The sequence below is a fragment of the Akebia trifoliata genome, chromosome 15, assembly GCF_017979445.1.
Source record: "Akebia trifoliata isolate Shusen 1 chromosome 15, ASM1797944v1, whole genome shotgun sequence".
In the NCBI taxonomy this organism is placed as follows: domain Eukaryota; kingdom Viridiplantae; phylum Streptophyta; class Magnoliopsida; order Ranunculales; family Lardizabalaceae; genus Akebia; species Akebia trifoliata.
This window is the reverse complement of record NC_141389.1, coordinates 24340796-24362333: the sequence shown is the minus strand read 5'-3', so window position 1 is coordinate 24362333 and position 21538 is coordinate 24340796. Positions and strand designations below refer to the sequence as shown.

The window sequence follows — 21538 nt, the reverse complement described above, 5'->3', positions numbered from 1 at the left end:
ATTCGAAAAATTGGATATCGAATTCGAATTCGAATCGTTTTATATATTCGAATCCTTATCAGATACGGATTCGGATATTAACCTTTTGAATCCAACAATATCCGATTCAAAACAATATATGCTATATATTATTTTATTTGATTAATTTTTTATATAAATGATATAATATATATTATTTTATTTATTTATTTCTTATACAATAATATAATATGTAATATTTTTTTTTTTAATAATGAAAAATCAGTTGGATAAGGAAAAATTATGTTTTTTTATATACAAATTATTCTAATTGTAATCAGATATTATCTGATATCCGATAAGATAATCAGATTCGGATTCGGATAGAATGTTAGAACATCGTCAGATTTGAATTCGAATTCAGATATTGTTGTATCTGAACTGATAAGCATCCATTGACTGTTCTAGATTCGATATGGGTGGTATTTCTAGGCCCATTAAATTATCAACTATCGTAAAGGATAAACCAACTTATTAAATCAATAATGATTTAGATTTGGATTGACTAGGTGCACATCACCTAGTACTAATTGCACTCCAACCAAAACAAAATACATTTTTTTTTTTTTTGTCTTTTTCTTTTTCTTAAATTTCATCCTATCCCTTCTTATTATTTCTGGGAAGGAAGTTTACTCGAATACTGAAGATTAGAAAAACCATCTTTACCAGGAGTTCTTGCAAATTTTACACAAAAACCATCATTAGTAGAAATTCTCCCCCTGTAAATCATGAAGTCTTGAAAATTTGAATCCAGAGTTTATGAAGCTTTGGTGGAGTGCATGTGGTTTTTCAAAGTGATGGAAGGCCACTGGGTCCAAGTGGTGTGCAACTACAAGGTATCCCTCCAAGTTTTCTTGAATATTTGAGGTATTCCCTTATGTTGTCAAACCGATGACATAAGCTCCTTGACCTTAGTTTAGATTGAAAGGCTAGTGGAATTGACAAAATACCCTCATCTTCAATCTCCAATCAAAAGCCCATTTATATTGCTTTACATAATATTTAGTCTTCAAGATCTTGAACCTCTGGGGGCAATTTAACTTTATATCATTCAATCTCAATCTTCAATCTAAAGTTTACAATCACTTCGTATTAAATCTTTGATTTTTCTATCCAAAAATTCAAAATGTCATACTTATTAAAATATTATCTTACTCTTGACATATGAATGTTGAAGGAATCAACAAGTGAATCTAGAAAACATAATTTCTCCGCATATAGAATTCATGTGCAACTTGAACTAAACTCATGATTTGAGTAAATCTCACAAAGATCGACACACATGGGGATACCTTGATAATTAGTAATCACTATTAATTAATTATACTATTAAATAATAAATAGAAGTATCATCTTAAATAATTAAGAAAAAAAAACTATTTATACCTATTCTTAATGGGTCCTTAAAATGACTACAAATAACCGATCTGAAAACTAACAGGATCTCTTATAGTGGACCCAAAATTGATTAATCAATTATGGATATATCGGGCAATTGGGTACCTGTTGACACCCCTACTTTAAAGACATTTATTATTATATTTTAGTAAAAAAAAAATGATTATTGTTGTTCTTGGACAATAAATATTGGGTGATTTAGATTCATGTACTCACGTTTCGGTGAAAATATACGAGACATGTCCTCTATGTTTTCAATATGATGGCATGTGTTTCTTGACATCATCTTTTCTTATTGATCGAGGGAAAATGCCATGATACCCTCATCTTCAACCTTTAGCTAAAAATCTTATATTTTTCTTCTCAAAAATCAATTATCTTCGACATTAGGGTAAATTTTTTTATGCACATCTTTGACTATTAGATTTTATCTACTTAAAACTTCAAGCCTCAAGAATGATAGATTTTTTGGAGAATAGTAGATAATGCAAGTTTGAGTATAAATATATAAGGATTTTCATTTTCAACGACAAATAGAAGATGATTGATTTTGGAAAATAAAAATTGATTTTCATTTAGATGAACTTGGAAATGATTGATTGAGATAAGGAGCTTGGATTGAAAGAGTAAGGGTTTTTTGAGGTTGAAAACAATGGGTTAAAGATAAATACTTTTGGGAAAAAACATTAAACATCGTTGACTCCTAATTGAAGACAAGGGTATTTAGATCATTTTTTAGCCAATAAGAAAAGACCAAAGCCAAGGGACTTGTATCATCTGTTTGAAAACATAGGGATGTATCTAAAATATTCAATAAATGTGTGGACCTATCTGCATCACCCATAAATATTTCTTACTAAAGTACCATTGCAATAAATCCCTTGTACAATAAATGTAACAAAAACATTTGTAAAATTTCTATTATAGAGAATGCAACCAAGCTGCCGACTATCTTGCCTCCTTCCTCCTCTCCTTAGGCGGCATTATTTTCGAGTAGAGGGACCTAATCGTATTGTGGACATTATATGTAAGGACGCCTCGGGGCATGCCTATGATAAATTGTAGCTCTTGTTTTCCTAATTGGGAGTTTGCCTAACCCCCTTTAATCTAAAAAAGAAAAAAAATTCTATAATTTTTTTATATTTACAAAAATGTGTGTCCCTTTTTTTTTTACTTAATAATAATAAATTACAAATATATTTTTAAGAGCATTGAAAAGGTATTCTATTGCCACACCAACTTTTATTAAGAGCACCCTAATTCATCTAATATCAAAGAAGGATTTATCACACATTTTGATAATCTCTAAGTAAAATTTCTTTTCGTGTGTTAATAGAATCCCTCTAAAAAACATAAAAAAATAAAGTTGTTCTTAAATGCTAACATGTCCCTTGAAGGAATTCTTTCATCAAGCGAAGACCAATCCATTATAATTGAGCACTCCCCATCTATACCGTTCATTTGACGTTTGAAGCTCGTAATTTTTCATAAACAATGACATTGAAAGTTCTGAACTAGGGGTGTCAATGGGTCGGTTCTAGGTTGATTTAGTATATACCTAGAGAACTTAAATAAACTTTTTTATTTTGATTGCAATTCCGGGTATGAGATCCTTGGAATCAGAATCGACCTTACAAATATCCGATACCCATTGTGTACCCATTAAGATAGATAGTGTGTTTTTAAATGAGGAATAAAAAAAGAAATACCTGAGAAAATAGACAATTATTTACAAATGTAATAATTTAACTTATAATTCTTCAATTGAAAGTTAAGTTCAACAATGAATTCTTTAAGAGAATCAAACTTTTGAGAATAAAATTGTAAAAAATTATAATACAACCCATTTATCTGTTCTTGAAAATATATAATACATTAAAAAAGAGTAGACGTTCATGTAGAAAAAATGTAAAAATTAAATAATTCACATTTTTTTATATTACAATTTTAATTCTAGCACATTCACTCCTAGATATCTCTTTGTAAGTATTTCATTAGTCCACTAATTTTATTTTATTTTATTATAAATAAAATAAATTTACTAGTGCGATATCCATCAGATATCTGTTGGGTACCCGAATTTTATCGGGTCTTAAGAACTACCTAGAATCAAACCAAAAAATGATCGGGTCCATGATAATAGACCCAAAACTGATTAATCTATTTTAGGCACAACAGGTAATTGGATACCCATTGCCATCTACGTTTCAAGAGACGTGATAATATGGTGCCCCTTCTAACATACGCCCCCATCGCATAATCGTAGACCAATTGCCCGGCATACATAAGAAAAAGATTTATTATTATACGTATCCCAAGGTAAATGATCTATGATGGGGGCATGTGTTGGGGGGACGTTAGATCATTTGCATTGAGACACGTACTACATATCTCAAGGCAAATGATCTACGATTCTGTGGTGGGGAGCATGTGTTAGGGGGGGGGCCTAAGAAAATCATTAACACTTCAACCCTTCGATGGTAGTTTAGTAACGAATTAACTTGGAGATACACTGTCAATAGACGCCACGTGCATCAGATAACCGTAGACCATTTACTCGGGATACATAAGAAAAAGATTTATGATTATACGTATCCCAAGGCAAATGATCTATGATTCTGTGATGGGGTGATCATTTGCAACTAGATACATTCAACATATCTCGAGGCAAATGATCTACGGTTCTGTGGTGGGGGGCGTGTGTTAAACCCTTGGATGGTAGTTTAGACACGTATACCACAGATAAAACAACTGTAACGAATTAACTTGGAGATACACCGTCAATAGACGCCACGTGTATCGGATGGATACGGACCTCATTTTATATCGAAAATATACGAACCCACGTTACTATTGGATAACCATTCAACGGGTGTTAAAGGGTATTTACGTAAATACACAAGTAGCGTAAACCAAACAGCAGAATTTCATTTCCTCTCAGTGTCGTCCTTCCGAAACTCCTAATAGGCGTCGCGTCAGCTTTTATCTGCTTAAGTTAATTATCCGAAATTTATTTTGTTTTTCTTCTCAACTTCTTCTTTGCCTTCAACTTGATAAGCTTCTCCTTCTTCGTCATCTCCGTTAAATTTGACGGAACTTCTCCGCTAAAATCACCTTTAAATTTAGCAGATTATCTGTTTCTGAAACCAATCGATTTCAAATTTATGGTAAAAAAAACTCTATCTAAATCTGTGCTTTTGCAGCGCTTTTGTTTTAATTTTTTTTAAATTTGATGTCTGTTCATGGAAGAGATTTAAGGCTCCCACCGAAGTTCTTGATCAGATGCCTATGCGAATGGAGATTGTTTTCGGATTCTGAGTCCGTAATTTTAGGGTTTTGAAGCTTTAGAAGTGGATTGTTGCAGTATTGATTTCAGCAGATCTTGTTTGCTTTTTGTTCAGAAACGATTCGATTTAGGGTTTCTAGAGTTTTTTTATTTTGGTTGGAGAGATTAGGATTGGATCATTTTCTTAATTTTCTGTTGCGCAAAAGGTTTGAATAATTGAATCTGGTGAACTGGTACTGATTAATCTAGGGTTTGGTAATGGTATCTGGGAATGATCCTGTAGAATCCTTCTTTAATTCTCTAAACGTGGTTAAAGAAGCGCTTTCGCCACTTGAATCCGGTTTTCGAAGAGCTGCGAAAGATTTTGAGTTGTGTTGGGCTGGTCAACGCAATGTGGTTGAGAATATGGAACTTTTCCCTCAATTAAATGTTTCTGCTGAGAATCATAAGGTGCGGAGCTGTTCAGTGAGGAAGAAACAATGTCACGATGTAGTCCCTGATGAGAGAAAGAAAGGCTCGTCAATTAGGGTACCGTTTAAGACGTTTTTGGGAACTTTTTTTCAGAAAAAAGGGCATAAAGAGAATGATTTTGTTAAAAAGGAGGGATCTTGTGTTAATTGCTTGCAATTTGCAGTAAGTTGGTCTCTGTTGGTTAACAATTGTCTTCAAGTTTTCCCGATTTCGTTCAAAACAGGGAAGAAACGGTTTCAGAAGCAGTGTTTTGGCCAAGAAAATGCTTGTTTGGATTCATGCGCGCAATCATCATCTTCAGATTCCCCTTCTAAACATAAGCAGAGAGAATCAGATTCTCAATTTGCTTCCACATTTCAAATTCAAAACAAGAGTAAAAAGCATGAGAAAGGTGGAATTTTTACGTTGGAAATCTTTCTCGGTTTAGTGGTTGACCAATTCATTCAAAATCTTCAGAAATTTGATCAGGGCATACAGCAAAGTTGTCGTACAAATTGTGACACGGCATTTGATCATTTGGGGGCAATCAATGGTATCTTAAACGGAAGAAAAGCAGATGTAAATTGCTTTCTTAGAAATCTGAGGTTTGCAAGAGTGGGAGGTTTGCCGACGAGTCTGGTGGAGGTGACTCCCGTCAAAGACGAGGGTGATGATCATGTACCCATCATGAACAAGGAAGAATCAGAGAGTAACTCAGCTCAGAAGATTGCAAATGGATTGCTAAGTATTCCCTTATCGAATGTTGAGCGCTTGCGTTCGACACTATCTACTGTTTCATTGACAGAATTGATCGAGTTTGTACCTCATTTGGGACGCACCTCTAAAGACTATCCTGACAAGAAGAAGCTAATCTCTGTCCAGGATTTCTTTAGGTACACGGAGTCTGAAGGTAAATGATTTCATTCTCAGTTAACTTGATAGCCATTGGAACGATGTTTAATGTTTATTTCGTGTTGCAGTTTCTCTATATAAACTTGATACAGTTGTAGATCCCAAGTATATGGCGGCTATTTCAACTAACATGTCGTGAACTACTGCTTTATTCATTTTGCATGAACACGACTTACTTCGTGTATCATCTTATCTCATGCTAAACTTACATATTGCAGCACTTCTATGTTAGGAGATTTCCATTCATTTTACATTTTTAGGTGTCGGTAAATTGGCAATGAAGTCTTTTTTGCCTTGTCAACCTGGATTCCATCACAGGAAATAATATGTCCAAGAACAATTCCCTCAAATGCCATGAAGTCGCATTTTTCCCAATTCAAAATGAGGTTCTTTTCTTCACAACGAATTAAAACTAGTTCAAAGCATACATCTTTGGAAAGTCGTAGGAGCATTGCAAAGGCCAAATAACATTCGCTTGTAAGAGAAAGTACTAAAGGGACCTGTAAAGGTGGTTCCTCAAGAGCAATTTTGATTTGGTTATATTTTGAATAACCATCTTGGAAGAAATGGTAAGGGTGTCCCGCTAATCTTTCTAACATTTGATCCATAAAGGGCAACAAGAAGTGGTCTTTTCTAGTTTCTTCTATTGATTATTTATGGGTTTTCTATCAGTTGTAGAACAATTCTGTGAATAATAGAGGAAGAAAAAGGGATAAAGGAAAAATTAAGGAGAAAAAACTATTTATATATAATCTTTCCATAATTATAATATACTCCCCATACAACTAAACATTATTTTAGATCTCCTGTAACATAACATATTACAAGTCTTAAGTCTTAACTATTTCTACACTCCCCCTCAAGTGGGGCATATATATCAATCATGTCCAACTTGCCAAGAGCTTCATCCAGTTTTTTCTTTGGAGCACCTTTAGTCAACACATTTGCCAGTTGATCCTTTGACTTCACATATGAGAGAGACATAACTTTAGACTCCACTATCTCTCTAATAAAGTGTGTCAATCTCAATGTGCTTTGTACAATCATGTTGGATTGGGTTAAAGGCTATATTGATGGTTACTTTGTTATTGTTTTAAAGTCTCACAGGTTCTACCTCTTTAACACCTAGTTCACCTAACAAAATTCAAAGCCAAAAAATCTCTCCAGTACCTCCAGCCATAGTTCGATATTCTGCTTTAGCACTGGACAAAGCAATCACATTTTGTTTCTTATTTCTCCAAGTAACTATGTTACCTCCAACGAATGTGCAATACATGGAGGTAGATTGACAATCATCTTTAGCCCTAACTCAATCTGCATTTGTGAATGTTTCTTTTTTGAAATGACCATGATTAACATACAAAATCCCCTTTCCAGGGGTAGCGTTTAGTACCCAAGAACTCTTTCTGCTGTTTCAAGGTGAGAAGTTCTTAGGGCATACATGTACTGACTAATAACATTAACCACATATGGTACCATGACTGTGACAGACATGTTAGTCACACCATAAGTTAGGGACACGTACCACATGGGAAATAAAACTAAGAGGCCACTTAGAAAGTTTTTTTTTTCAAACTCATGGGCCAAAAAGTAAGTCATTGAATTCTAAATCCAAAACCAAGAGTAGCATAGGTAAAAAGAGAAGTAGTTGTTTGCTTTTTGCTGTAGGAGTACAAAGCATAGTACCAACTGAGAGCATCCAGAGAGCAAAGCATGAGCTTTGGATCGGTGAGAATAGAATGACAAACTATAGTTAGACTAAAAGAAACCAACTAAGTTGGTTCGAAGGTCAGAAAGAACCTAGGGTCTAGCAAATAACCAAAGCAAAACCTAGAAAGAAACTAGAGTTCCTTCTTAAAAACAAAACGTTTAATTCATAAAACGTATAGCTAAACTCAAAATACAACTCACACTTAACTATACCCACAACAAATGAAACAATCCCAAGTTAAAAACAGAGTATGTCCAAGATAAGTACGAGAAATATCTAAATCAGACTGATGGGACATTATGTGTTAGAGATATTTTTTCACATTTAAGAAGCCTGTAACACACACATCAAGCAAAAAATCTTTGACAAATGATGGGTTCATCTTCCAAAGCAATCAAATGCTCCTCAGTAGAGTAGATCATCTAAATCAACTGTGGTGGCACTTGTTTGGGAGTATTTATCTATATAAACGAAAATCCTCAAGCGAAGGACGAGGTTTAAAGTTGGTGGGTTAAGAAAAGACTAACTAGTTTAAAGAAATACTTGATATGAGATCATTTCGCAAGTCCACTATTCACTTTGTTCTCTATTTACCCCTTTTTATTTGTGTACTAACAAAATTGTCGGAGGAACGTTGGTAGGCACCACACCGGGGCCCCATCCTTCAATCTTCTTGCTATCCACCATTCAAGAAGTCGAAAGGGAGCAAGGAGATCCCAGACAATTATCTTAAATGAGAAGCAAAAAAGTTAAAGTAAAACCTAATATCAGGTCGGATCAACCAAGTAAGCATCGACAATGGAGGAAGAACGAGCTGACCAGAAAAAAGGAACATACACAGAAATGAGTGAAAGGGGATTGACAAACCGAAGGAGGAGGCAGAAGAACATAGTTCAAAGTCAAGTCTTCCGACATGGGGAGACGTTTGATCGAACACCAATAAAGAAGAGGAGCCGAGTCGACAAGCAGAAGGGAAGCCCTTGTAGTTCTAACAATAAGCTGGAAGTGAATCAAGGCACAACTCGGGAGAAAAGTTGAAGACCAAGAGTGGAATCGAATTCATCAGCCAATGGGGTTGCTCATAGTGCCAAAATCAGGAGGAAGGATGCCTCAGGATAGCCAGTCAGAGTGGGTAGCGTCCTACCACCCGAGGTGTGGAAGACTAAAAAGCTTTCGGGCAGATCTGAGAGTATCCAAGCAGAAAACTTAGACCGAGTTCGACTATTTCTCCCACCCCACAGTATTTACTCTCGATTGAGAAGATATTAGAGGAGCAGAAGAAAGTTGAAGTTCCTTTTACTTAAAGGAAAAGACGGAAGATCTAGACCAAGCTCAACATCAAGGAACGACACACATCTTGAGAAGTGGAAAGCCTGGAATGTCTCTACAATGACCATCTATACAGTCCTTCACTGAGAAGTTTTTTTCCATACAGCAAGTGTATAAAGAATGGTATTAGATAGACATGGACGTCTCTTCGCACCACCTATCTTCCCAAAAGCTAATTTTATCCCTCATTTCCACTCTATATCTAATCTCCCACTCGAAATGAACAACACCCTTTAAGATACCTTTCCACACGCTACAACCGTAAGTGCCTCTAGCATCGCTAGTCGACCAACCAAATCTCTTATCCACGTTCTTAGCCTTGATAACCCTTTTCTACAAACTCCTTTATTCTCGAAACCTCTAAAGCTAATTCTCCAAAAGGGTTTTGTTAGTAATCCTCAAACCTTTAATTCCCAACCCTCCATTTTTCTTAGGAGTGCAAACCAACTTTCAATTGACAAGATGATACTTCCTTTCCCCGTTCTGGTAATTCCAATGGAAATTCTTCATGAGTTTCTCTAACCGAACTTCTACAAACTTGGGTATAGAGAAATAAAATAAATTGGGATGTTAGACAAAAGGCTATTGATCAAAGTGACCTTGCCTCCTTTAGGAGATATCTAGCCTTTCACAGACTCAACTTCTTTTCCAGTCTCTCAATAACCCCTTCCCAAATCCTCTTATAGCTATAAAGAGCCCCAATAGGCAAACCCAAACAGGAAGAGGGGAGGGCCAGCTAGTACACCCCGAGGTGGTTGTTAACACAGGAAGATCATACACTTCACCAACCCTGAACGGTTTACTCTTCTGTAAGTTGATATGCAGACCTGAAATTACCTCAAAGAAACAGAGTAACACTCGTAAAACTCTCACTTGCTCTCTTGAATGCTCCAAAAAACACTAGGGTGTTGTCTACGAACTGAAGGTGAGAAAGCAAAGGACCTTCGTTCTTGACTTTAAAACTTGACAACCTCTCAATCTCAACTGCCCTCTTAAAGAGTCTACCTAGGGCCTCAATCACAATTAAGAATAAAAATGGAGATAATGGGTCTCCTTGTCTCAAACACCTTGACCCCCAAAAATAACCTGTTGGGCTCTCATTGACCAAGATTGAGTAAGAAACCGTCGTGACATACTTCATAATCCACCCAACCTACTTCGAGCCAAAATCCATCCTTTTCATCATTTACTCCAAAAAATCCCAACTAGCGCACGGTTAGGACCGAGGATATGACTGAAACATAAAAAACTATAGACACGTAGAGGCAAATGGAATGGAGAATGAGTAGGAACTAACAATTGGAGAAGAGACTGAAAATTAATGATCCGTGATGGCATACAATTGATGAGTTATGAAGTCGTAAGCAATGCATCACCCTAAAACTTCTTGGGAATAGACATAGACATCCGTAGTCCTCGAACAACTTTTAGAAGATGGCGATTCTTCCTTTCAGCTACCCCATTTTGTTGTGGGGTATACACACAAGAACTCTGGTGAACAATCCCATGCTCTTCAAGGTACTGCTTCAATTATCTTTCAGAGTATTCGTGAGCATTGCCCGATCTGAATAATTTTATAGAATTTTTGAACTAAGTTTGAATCATCTTGTGAAATAAATTTATTGCATAAGAACTTCTTCTCTGGTTCGGATCAGGTAAGTTCAAGTGTATCTACTATAGTCATCAACAAAGGAAATGAAGTATCTATACTTCCCATCCACTGTAGTAGGAGCTTGTCCCCATACATCAATGCGCACAATTGTAAAAATAGAAATAGATCTTTTATTTCTTGGATAAAAAGAAGTTCTATAATACTAGGCTAACTGACAGACTTCACTTTGAAGATGAGAAACAGATACAAACTTGAATAGTGAAGGAATTTTTTTTTTAAAGATTGAAAAGACAAATGACCTAGGCAACCATGCTATTATGTAGAGAATTTTGACAATGACTAGATCCATCTAACAAAAAAAGATTGAAAAGCCCTCAACACATTAGATAAACTTGAAACATCAAATCTGATTTTTTCTGAAAATCTGTTAATACAACTTCAAAGACTCATCCAAAAATCACACAAATAGTACTAAAAAACTCTATAAATCAGTGCGATTCAAACCATGCAGTCTTCGATCCTAAATAATCTTTCCATAATTATAATATACTCCCCATACAACTTTATATTATTTTAGTCCAACATAACATATTACAAGTCTATCCTCCATGTATTTTGAGTGCCTACTTTATTTTTCCCATGATTTAGTATTTATTCATTGGATTTTATTAAAACCTCTAATATATTTAGACTTCCAAGCTGCAATTGTACTGCTATAATTTAGCTACCACCCCTTCGTGATTATTGCCTTTAGCTTTGCTTGCTTGCCTGGTAATGGGACGGGTAGTTATTTTCTTGAAGGTAGAGGCAGCTAGGAAGAATTGCTAACTTGCAGAATCTTTTGTTTGCATGGTTAATTCATTTTGAACCAGACACATGTACTTACAGGAAGGCGTTTCTTTGAGGAGCTGGATAGAGATGGTGATGGCCTGGTAACTCTAGAAGATCTTGAAATTGAAATGGGCAAGAGAAGATTACCACGGAGATATGCTAGGGAATTTATGCGCCGCTCTAGAAGTCACCTATTTTCAAAATCGTTTGGGTGGAAACAATTTTTAACCTTGATGGAGCAGAAGGAGCCTACCATTCTTCGAGCTTATACTACTCTCTGTTTGAGCAAGTCTGGAACTCTGCAAAAAAACCAAATTGTGACCTCCCTTAAAAGTGCTGGACTTCCATCCAATGAAGAAAATGCTGTTGCTATGATGCGCTTTTTGAATGCAGACACTGAAGGATCTATTTCTTATGGCCATTTTCGCAATTTTATGCTTCTTCTTCCTTCTGAACGGCTTGAAGATGATCCTCGGTAAGATGAATTTAGATATTTCTGAAAATATTTACTTTGAAAGTTCTAATAAAACCAAAATATAAAAATAGCTAGAACCAATATTTGAATAGAATAAAATTTGTTTGAGAAATAACTAGAACCAATATTTAAATAAATAATTTTTTTTTTTTGTTGAGAAAGTGTGTTGGCATGTATCCTGCACATGGATACGACATGGTGTTCGTCATGGCAAATTCTTGGAAAATGTAGTGCCTATGTTACATTTCTTGATCAACTTTACATTGCCATGTTATTAAGATTCTACATCTCAATTGGTTGTTATTGATAAATGTATTTGTTATCATTTGTCCATGTCTATCAAACAATATCAAAAAATTGTCCATCCTTTCCACACCCCTCTTTTAGTTCACATCCAGTTGGATGCATTCAACTTGAATATCAGAAGACCAAGTTGCACTTATTCTTTAAAAGTTCTCTCCAGATGACCAAACGTTTTTCTATTGTACCTATGGCATAAAAAACTCAAAACCTTCTAGCGTCTAGTATTTTGTTACACATTTACAGATAATATGGGAGAGTAATAAAGTAGCCCTTTTGTAGTACAATATGGTACAATGATGCATCTTCTTGGATGCATTCAATTCTTGAGTTGAAGTGAAAAATACCCTTGTACGAGTTAGGGCTGTGTAAATTGAAGATGCATCATTGTACCGCATTGTACTACAAAAAGGCTACTTTATTACTTTTCCATATTATTTGTAAATGTTTAACACAAATACTGGATGCCAGAAGGTTGTGAGTTTTCGATGCCATTGGTACAATAGAAAAATGTTTGTGCATCCGGAGAGAACTTTTAAAGAATAAGTGCAACTTGGTCAGAATTGAGATATTATAATAATCTTTCCGCTGATAATTACTTCTATTTATATCCTCTTTTCTTGAAAACTTGGATCTGACGTGGTGTTATGTAACTTCAAGTCTTCAACTGTTACTCAAAGTAATAGTCAACCTAACAAATACCTTTGTTTGCTTTCTTCTAGTTGTAAAATTTGATTTGAAGCATGAACTAGTTCAATTCAATTTTGAAAACAATTGAAGCTCTCTCAATCTTTCTTCTTTCCAAGTTATACAGTACATAATTGGGTGGCGCCGAGAGTGGTTGTTGGTGTGTGTGTGTTGGGGAGGAGGAGGGGGGGTGGATCAGTGTTCCTAAAATATTCCATGCAAGAAAAGAGTGTACGGTTGCTTTTAGATTTTTCCTAGTCCAGTTGGCTGCTCAATCCCACTTGGAGTTAGAGCCTAGAGGTACTAACTGCTCTTAATAGTATGGGTAAGAAGAGACATTGAATAGGAGTTCCTTGGGTGTCAACCTCAACCTCACCTGTTCAAGTATTACTTCATTTCCATGTCATATTTTCCATCATGTATGCATGAAAATTTTGCTGACTCAAATATTTTGGACAATGCTTTAATGATGGCGATTCATGAGAATTTTAGAACAGGTCTATTGTTCTCTACTGAACAGTGTGAGGATCTAGAGCCTACAACTATTAGATCTTTATTCATTTATATGCCAGTGATCAAGTTGAGAACTCCCAGGTTATTGATTTGTGGAAAAGCATGTGTTGGGTGCCTGTTCAGGATTTTGAAAACCCTCCAAATACCCACTACTTTTATCTGTTTAATTATATTTGAACTAAATCAATACTCAATGCTAAACTTGAGAATTTCTTATAAAATGACAAAAAAGAAAAAATAGGTACTTGTTTTTTTTTTAATGATTTCCATCCTCTGGTATCATGTTTCTATTTAGTTAAATGCTAAATAAAAAGCTTTCAATAGTTGACATAGGGTTTTCATACTCGAGAGTGAATCAACTTCATATTTTCAAGATCTTATGTATGAGGAAAAATCTGATGTTATTGGATCTATTTGTATTCTTTATTTTCTACTGTTATACAGATCACTTTCTATATATGATCCTAATTTTGCACAGTGCTTGGTATTTCTGTAGTCTATACTTCCTAACATAGTGATCTACTGTTTCGGTTTGACATTGATATCTTTCCATCTTCTGTGCAGGAGTATCTGGTTTGAAGCTGCAACTGTTGTTGCTGTTGCACCACCAGTGAAAATACCTGCTGGAAGTGTTCTGAAGTCTGCTTTGGCAGGGGGCCTTGCTTGTGCACTTTCTACTTCATTATTGCATCCTGTCGATACTATGAAGGTATATGTATATATATTGGCTCCAAGAGTCAGTTGATGATTAGTGAGTCACATTTTCATTATTTCATTTAATAAGGCAATTTAAATAGTTGTTGCAATGTTTGCAATATGTCTACTGGTGGGAAAAGTGTGCTAGAACCCAAGATAATGACTTCAATGCTAAGGCTGGATCTGTGCTCAAGGTTGTAGAGGCTTCAAGTGAATAGTCCCTAAACTTTACCAAGTTACTAACATTTTTTTGTTGTTGTTAAGTAGAGATAAATTTCCCTAAAAAGGGAGGTTGAGGTGACCAACCCAAAGACGTACTACCAAGTTGCTAACATAAAACGCATCTAAGGTTTTTCCTACCCTCTACGATAGCTACGCTTCCTATTGGTTTAAAACCTGTTGAACCCACCTTCACACTAACTACTAACCCTTACTTGTCTATCTAAAAAAAGAAGGAAAAAAAGTGTATTGTGGGGGCAATATTCTGAAGCAGCCTACCACATGAAATCTAGGATCAGGATCAAGCTGGTTGTGAGATCTCTTGCAAACAACTAAAGCCATTACAAATGCCACAATGGAGAAAAGGCTAAGGAGTTGGAGAACGTCAACTGAATTATTAAGGGAAAGATTGTCTCGTTGGGGATATCCTGAAGCACATGAGTGCTCAATTGAAATCTAGGATTAGGACCGGACTAACATGGGGAATTTCATTCTAGGTACATGTTCTTATCGTTGGGTTTGTGATGTGGACACCATGAGCATACCCTTCAAAGTGTTCCAAAGGAGGAAAAGACATTTAGAGTCGTTGTGGATGGAAGGAGTATGGACGTGAAATTTATGGACGGGCACTATTTCATGGACCTTCTCATTGGGTCATTATATTTCATGTTCTTATTTAGTTTATGTTTAGGAGAGTCTATTTTAGTGTTTAGGATGAGTATTTGGGGTTATTTTCATGTTTTATTAGAGCATCTTCAGCCCTTACCCAAAGTCGGACTTAAATTTAAAATTTGAGTAAAACTGTCACTTTTGATGCTCCAGTCCTTGAATCAAACCTATATCAAACTGATTTTTACTCAAACTCAAACTCAAATCAAGGGAGAGTTTGAGTAAAACTCAAATCCCAACGGTAATTTTTTACATAAGAAATTACTTTTCATACTAACTTAGTGAGTCTAAAAAATTAATAAGGGTTGTCAGGCTCATACGGATTATCATATTGAGAATCCAACATTAGAGCCTTCTAGATTTCATTGAAAAACCCATATTAAATTAAAAAATAAAAAATAAAAAAAAATCTGTTTTGGATTTCATCCAAGATGTTGAAAATGGACGGATCGAACTCCCAAATTTAAAATTAAAATTCAACGGTGAGAATTAATTTTTTTCCTGAGTTTTTAAAATTTTGTCTTCTTCAACTATGTGGCATCGGATCATGTTTTAGGATGCCACAACGTGAGCTCAAGACCCTCAATAAGATTTGAAATCTTGGTAAGTAAGGTTAGCCAGTTTTTTTCAATTTACTATTGGAGTGCTTCATATCAAATGAAGCTTTTACTCAATCTTTTACTTAAATTTGAGTCACAGCTGGAGATGCTCTTAGCCTATGGTGTTTTAGTATAGGTGTTTAGGGGCAATTTGATAACGTTATAATGATTTGTTAATGAGTTTTCATAGGCTGAAAATTCAAGGGAAATAAAGTTACGGTTTTGGGATTGGGACATAGATGGTATTTCTGGTTTTGTATTATTTAACTTGTTCAAGTTTTTTTACAACCATTGGATCTTGTTATATTAGTTCAATGGTTGAGATTAGTTTTAGGGTTTAGAGGACATTATAAATACATGTTTATTGCTGTAATTTTCTCTAATGATGAATAAAAATAAAGATTGAGCTTTGATATTTCCAACAATGGGTGTGGGGTGAGTACTTCTCCAAACCTTTTTAACTTACTGTCCAACAAATTAACACTACTTATTTGGCTACTTTTGCATTGAAATTGAATATAGAAATTTATTTTGAGCATCTAGCTGAAACCCTAGGTTAGAGGAAGACTTGTCTTCCATTGGATTGTTAGTACTTGAATTGCTATTACTGTGGGATTGTGACAAACCTTAGGACTGTTTTTCATTATCGCTTGGATTCTCTTGCATATTTATGAATGTATGAGCTCACGATTTATGTTGACCTTGCTTATATTAATTAAGTCTGATATCAAATTCATCATCCTAGGGTAACAGGCACGGTCCTGCATCAGTGTCTCGGATTTAGGGACCGATTAAAAGGAGTTAAATTGAGGAGTCGTTTGTGGCTCTCCATTAAACAAACAATTGAGATGACAAGCTACTCCTTGGGATCCCCAAGAACATAGTTTCCTAGAAGTTCTTTTGCTATATCTTAAATGTACGTTTGATGGAGAGCTTCAAATGTTGTTTGAAGATAGAAAAGTCCAATTGAGAATTGTGGTGGGATTGACTGTTATAGATGATTAATTACATAACATCCAACTAGAAATTTTCAAATTTGAATGGGATTGGGTTCTCCGAGTTACTTTGGGTTCCAATGTACTAGGATGAGTGTATCTAGAGGTGATTTTTTGAGGGGATTTCTTGGAACCCTATGTAATTGGGGAGGGGTCTAAGTATTCAGGGCTTGTTTCCAAAGAATTGGATCTATTAGCTCCAAGATTAGAAGTGGCTTCAATTGACGATCAATTGGAAAAAAGGTGAGTTGAGTGACGGGTTTAGATGAGCAATCTCTTGTATTTGCTCAATTTACATAAAATGAAAGTTCTTGATCATTGGAACCATGAAATATCCTTTGTTCTTGTGGGTAGAGGCTTGCTCTCTCTCTCTCTCTCTCTCTCTCTCACACACACACACACGCACGCACGCACGCACAATCACAATCACAAACACAAATGAAGACATACGCACACAGGGTTTTAGGATCAACAGAGTTTTGGTAGGAAATAGTTCAAGATGTTTGAATGTGAGGTTCAATAATTTTACCGTTGTAAGAGTCTGGATAAGGATTTTTGTGACATTGGATGCCATGAAGGTTAGGAACTGCTGAGTCAGCGAAGTGTCTCTGCGTACTTCCTAAACCAAGTCAATGGCCGTTTGATTGCCGTTGCAATAGAGGGTAGAAAAGACTTGAAGACGGGGTGAGAAGAATAAGGTGCATATTAGTTGCATGGCATGAATTTTGCTTGAAGAACTATTCAGCCTTGTATGGTCTGGATTCCCCATATTTATAGAGCTGTTGAGGTGAAGTGACTAGTGTCCCCTTGTTTGGCATGACCATGACATTGGTTGGATGGCTAGTGTGTCATCGATGGTGTCATACTGCTGCTGCTATTCCATGCTAGGTTTAGTTTGTACATTCTGCTTGTGGTGTTGGTTTAGAATGGCCATAGGTGGTGGACATACACTTTCGCCGCATACTGCGAGGCACCCATTGGGGAGCGTACAAAGCTAGGATACCTGATGGGATCTCTCCCTATGTCCCGTACGAACTCCTTTTTGGCTGTAGACCGCAGTAAGAAGATATATCTTGAATTTGAGTGGGAATGGGTTGTCTTTGGGTTTGGATTTTGTTTCCCCCATACCTGACGGGTTGGGACAAGGCTTTACTCTTATGCATCAAACAAGCCTTCCAGGGGTGTTATGTGAGGGCTCCTATTATTGGAGAGGTATCCCAAGGTACTTCAGGCATTGAAGTGGTATCCAAAGGTGATTCTGAAGGGATCCCTTAGAAATGAGGTAATTCGAAAGGGATTTGGGAATTCGTTGTTGTTTCCATAGAATTGGAATGGAGATTTTTAGGGATTGGGTTGTGAGTTTACTGAAGGGTGTCTTGTATTTGTTCAATTTACACAATGGAAGTTCTCAATCATTGTGTTCCGTGGATGTATCCTTAGTGTGGAACCACATAAATTTCTCATGTTATGTGGACAGTTTTATCTTGTTCTCTATATTTTCTAGCCGTTTCTCTTGTGGGTTGTAGGAATTAATCAGCTATTTTGGGCCAACAACTGGTTTGGAGTGCGGGTGGGCTAGGTCTAAGCACTTGCTTTACATCTTCTTGACCAATTTTAGTAGTTACCCCTTATACTGAGAAGGCTACGAAGATGTTGATCTTATAATTGTTGTACACTGGTTATTTTCTGACGAATTTAGTGTATTTTCGAATTTTAGTCTTTCATCTATGCATTTTTCTCATTGTCTCGGGCTTTTTGTAATGGCTGCATGGTTTACTAGACTCGAGCACAAGCATCGACGCTATCATTCCCAGAAGTAGTGTCAAAGCTTCCACAAATTGGAATTCAGGGATTATACAGGGGTTCAATCCCAGCAATTCTTGGGCAATTTTCAAGGTTAGTTTCCTCATCTTTGTTTTGCATAGTTAAAATCCCTTATTATTATTCTCTCTCACTTTAATTCTCTCTTTGACAACAGCCATGGATTGCGGACTGGAATCTTTGAAGCAAGCAAGCTTGTATTAATAAATTTTGCTCCGACGCTGCCAGAATTTCAGGTAATTATAATTAGAGAGATTCTATTGTCACACCAACTTTTTGCTAATGCCACCCCAATTAATATGTAAATTACCAAAGAAGTAGCACACAAGTTGGTGTGGCAATAGAATCTCTCGTTCTACTTTCAAATTGTTCTGTTATTTGATGCGCTCTTTTACAGTGGGAAATATTTGAAGCATTGAGAAACTGTATTGGTATGGGAATCTTTATAGGTACAATCTATAGCATCCTTCTGCAGCACAATCCTGGGAACGGCGGTGCGGATACCATGTGAAGTATTGAAGCAGCGGTTGCAGGCTGGCCTTTTTGATAATGTGGGGGAAGCAATTGTTGGTACTCTGCGCCAAGATGGTCTCAAGGGTTTCTTTCGTGGGACTGGCGCCACTCTTTGCCGTGAGGTTCCTTTCTATGTTGCTGGGATGGGGCTCTATGCCGAGTCTAAAAAGGTACGCTGTTTAGCTTACATAATAAAGATTGGGCTCTCTTTCGTTCTGTTCTAGGGCTTGTGCTGGATTCCTTTAGTTTTTTTAGGGTTTATTCCCCTGAAGATTTGTAATCATGTTTATTTTTATCGATAGCTGCTATTGGCTCCCCAATTTTTTATACTTATTACACCCCAACTTCTTAAATTATTTATCACACTCCAATTAAAGATTAAAATACTCTTCAAACATTACCAAGGTATGGCTCAAATTATAATCTCAGCACTACAAAACATTGTAGCGCTTGGTCATACAATCTCAGTAGTTGTTTACAATTATGATTAAGCTCATGTAAAATCCTAAACTCAAAAAATAGAAATCTAGCCAAAAAAAGAAAAAAGAAAAAAGAAAAAAGGGGAAGATTCTATTGGCAATTGGCACCCCCAACTTTTACTTATTCTCAACCATGAATTTATTTTCTTTATTTTCAATTTGGGTGCAATAAATAAAAATGGGGTGCCAATAGCAGCTCTCTATTATTAGGGATTCTCTATGTATAATGACGACTATGTGCTTTTTGTATGTTGTTTTAAAGGCTGCTCAGCATCTCCTGAGGCGGGAATTGGAACCTTGGGAGACGATTGCCGTTGGGGCTCTATCTGGTGGGCTTGCTGCCGTTGTCACCACACCCTTTGACGTGATGAAGACTAGGATGATGACCGCTCCTCAAGGTCTGCCCGTTTCAATGTCGATGGTGGCCTTCTCCATTCTTCGTAAAGAGGGGCCACTCGGCTTATTCAAGGGAGCGATTCCAAGGTTCTTCTGGATCGCTCCTCTCGGTGCCATGAATTTCGCAGGTTACGAGCTCGCAAGGAAGGCAATGATCAAAGCTGAGGGGAAACAAGTGATCCTCTTAGTCAAAAGGCATTGGCTGGCTCTGAGTAAACAGTATGTTGGATCGAGGAGTGAAGAAATCATCAATTTCTTCTGCAATTGCTTTGCAGTTTTAATCTGTCGATACATCTATATTCATTAAGAAAAGAAAAAAAAAAGCTGTAATTTCTAAGATAGCTTCTTTTTGTTGGTACAGATTGTGATTTGTCAGTAATGGCCATGAAAATGTTTTTTGGGTTGGGGGTGGGGTGGTGGTTATTGAGTTCAATTGAAAATGGCCGGACTTTTGGTAAAGTCATAATTTCAGTATTTTGTATCCTCCTAATAACTCGTTAGAAAGCTCATTTTGTTAACGAAGAAAAACAAAAGTTACCACACCAACTTTTACGAAAAGAACCCCAAGATGTGCCCATTCCTCCTTTTAGCATCATGTGAACTGGTGTGCTCTTTTAGTAAACTTTGGTGTGGCAATAGATTCTCTCATATGAAACCACGTTACTATAAAAGTTTCTTGGAGGTGTCGTTATAAAGATTTTGATAGTTTTCTAACCAATATAATGAATAGTGACAGGCATATATATATATATATCTTAAGAGAGATTCCATTGCCACACCAACTTTTGCTAACGCCACCCCAATTCAAATGTATGACAATTGGCGCACATCTCGGTGTGGCGTTAGCAAAAGTTGGTGTGACAAGAGAAGCTTTTTTATTAAAAATTAAAAATATATGTACTCTTTTTCTCCCTAAAGTACCTTGTTTCATACCTCCACACCCAAAAAAAAAAAAAATAATAATAATAATAAAAGACTGGTGGTTCACTAATCGAACCAATGTAGTTACAAATTTCAGTCCGGCCATGGGTTCTGTCCAGTTTTAAAATTGTTTCCGTCTATTATATTAGGCGACTGCTACATACACCCACTTTTTTTGCTTGATACACCCACTTACTGCATAAACTCATTGTACTTGTGAGCGTATGCAGCAAAGCAATGCTTGCTTCACTGCACCGATTTATTTAAAGCTTAATAGTAACTTACCAAACCTTTCAATAATTTTTGGTAGATACATATATAACATTTTCAAAAAGGTTCGGTAATAACATACCAAACATTTTTCACATGGGATCTCTTGGAAGGAATTGTTAGGTATGTAACTACCAATCTAAAATGATATATTTGATAGAAACATATCGGAAAAATACACTATCATAGGGTAGGTACATACCGAACAATTCTTTACACGGGGATCCCAGATGAAAATATGTGTTTGGTATGTACCTACCGAAATAATGCCTGATGAGTTCGGTCTAGATTTATTTAAGGTATTGAGAATTTTGGAAAAAATAAAAATAAATTTCTGATGCAAACGATAAAAGATAAAATCGATATTTTGCATGGTTCATTTGTAAAACGGTTAAAAACAATTCCAAGAACAAATTATGATGAAAATAAATGATAACA

At 36.1% G+C, this 21538-nt stretch overlaps 1 protein-coding gene across 1 annotated transcript; it reads left to right on the top strand.

Moving 5' to 3' along the window:
- The first annotated feature begins 4358 nt into the window (after nucleotides 1–4358).
- On the top strand, nucleotides 4359–20368 carry LOC147384715 (calcium-dependent mitochondrial ATP-magnesium/phosphate carrier protein 1-like). Its single transcript, XM_086426830.1, has 7 exons — nucleotides 4359–6062; nucleotides 11605–12022; nucleotides 14087–14231; nucleotides 18481–18596; nucleotides 18679–18757; nucleotides 18971–19204; nucleotides 19776–20368. Exons 1-7 carry the CDS (start codon nucleotides 4961–4963, stop codon nucleotides 20214–20216), a joined length of 2535 nt encoding a protein of 844 aa, XP_086282956.1. The 5' UTR covers nucleotides 4359–4960; the 3' UTR covers nucleotides 20217–20368.
- Nucleotides 20369–21538: the final 1170 nt, after the last annotated feature.

Bases quoted from the DNA above. Each gene is read 5' to 3' on its own strand.
- LOC147384715 (XM_086426830.1), top strand. From the start codon at position 4,961: ATGGTATCTGGGAATGATCCTGTAGAATCCTTCTTTAATTCTCTAAAC. The intron at 6,063-11,604 runs GTAAATGATTTC...ATGTACTTACAG, and splicing joins TAGGTACACGGAGTCTGAAG to GAAGGCGTTTCTTTGAGGAG. The intron at 19,205-19,775 runs GTACGCTGTTTA...GTTGTTTTAAAG, and splicing joins TCTATGCCGAGTCTAAAAAG to GCTGCTCAGCATCTCCTGAG.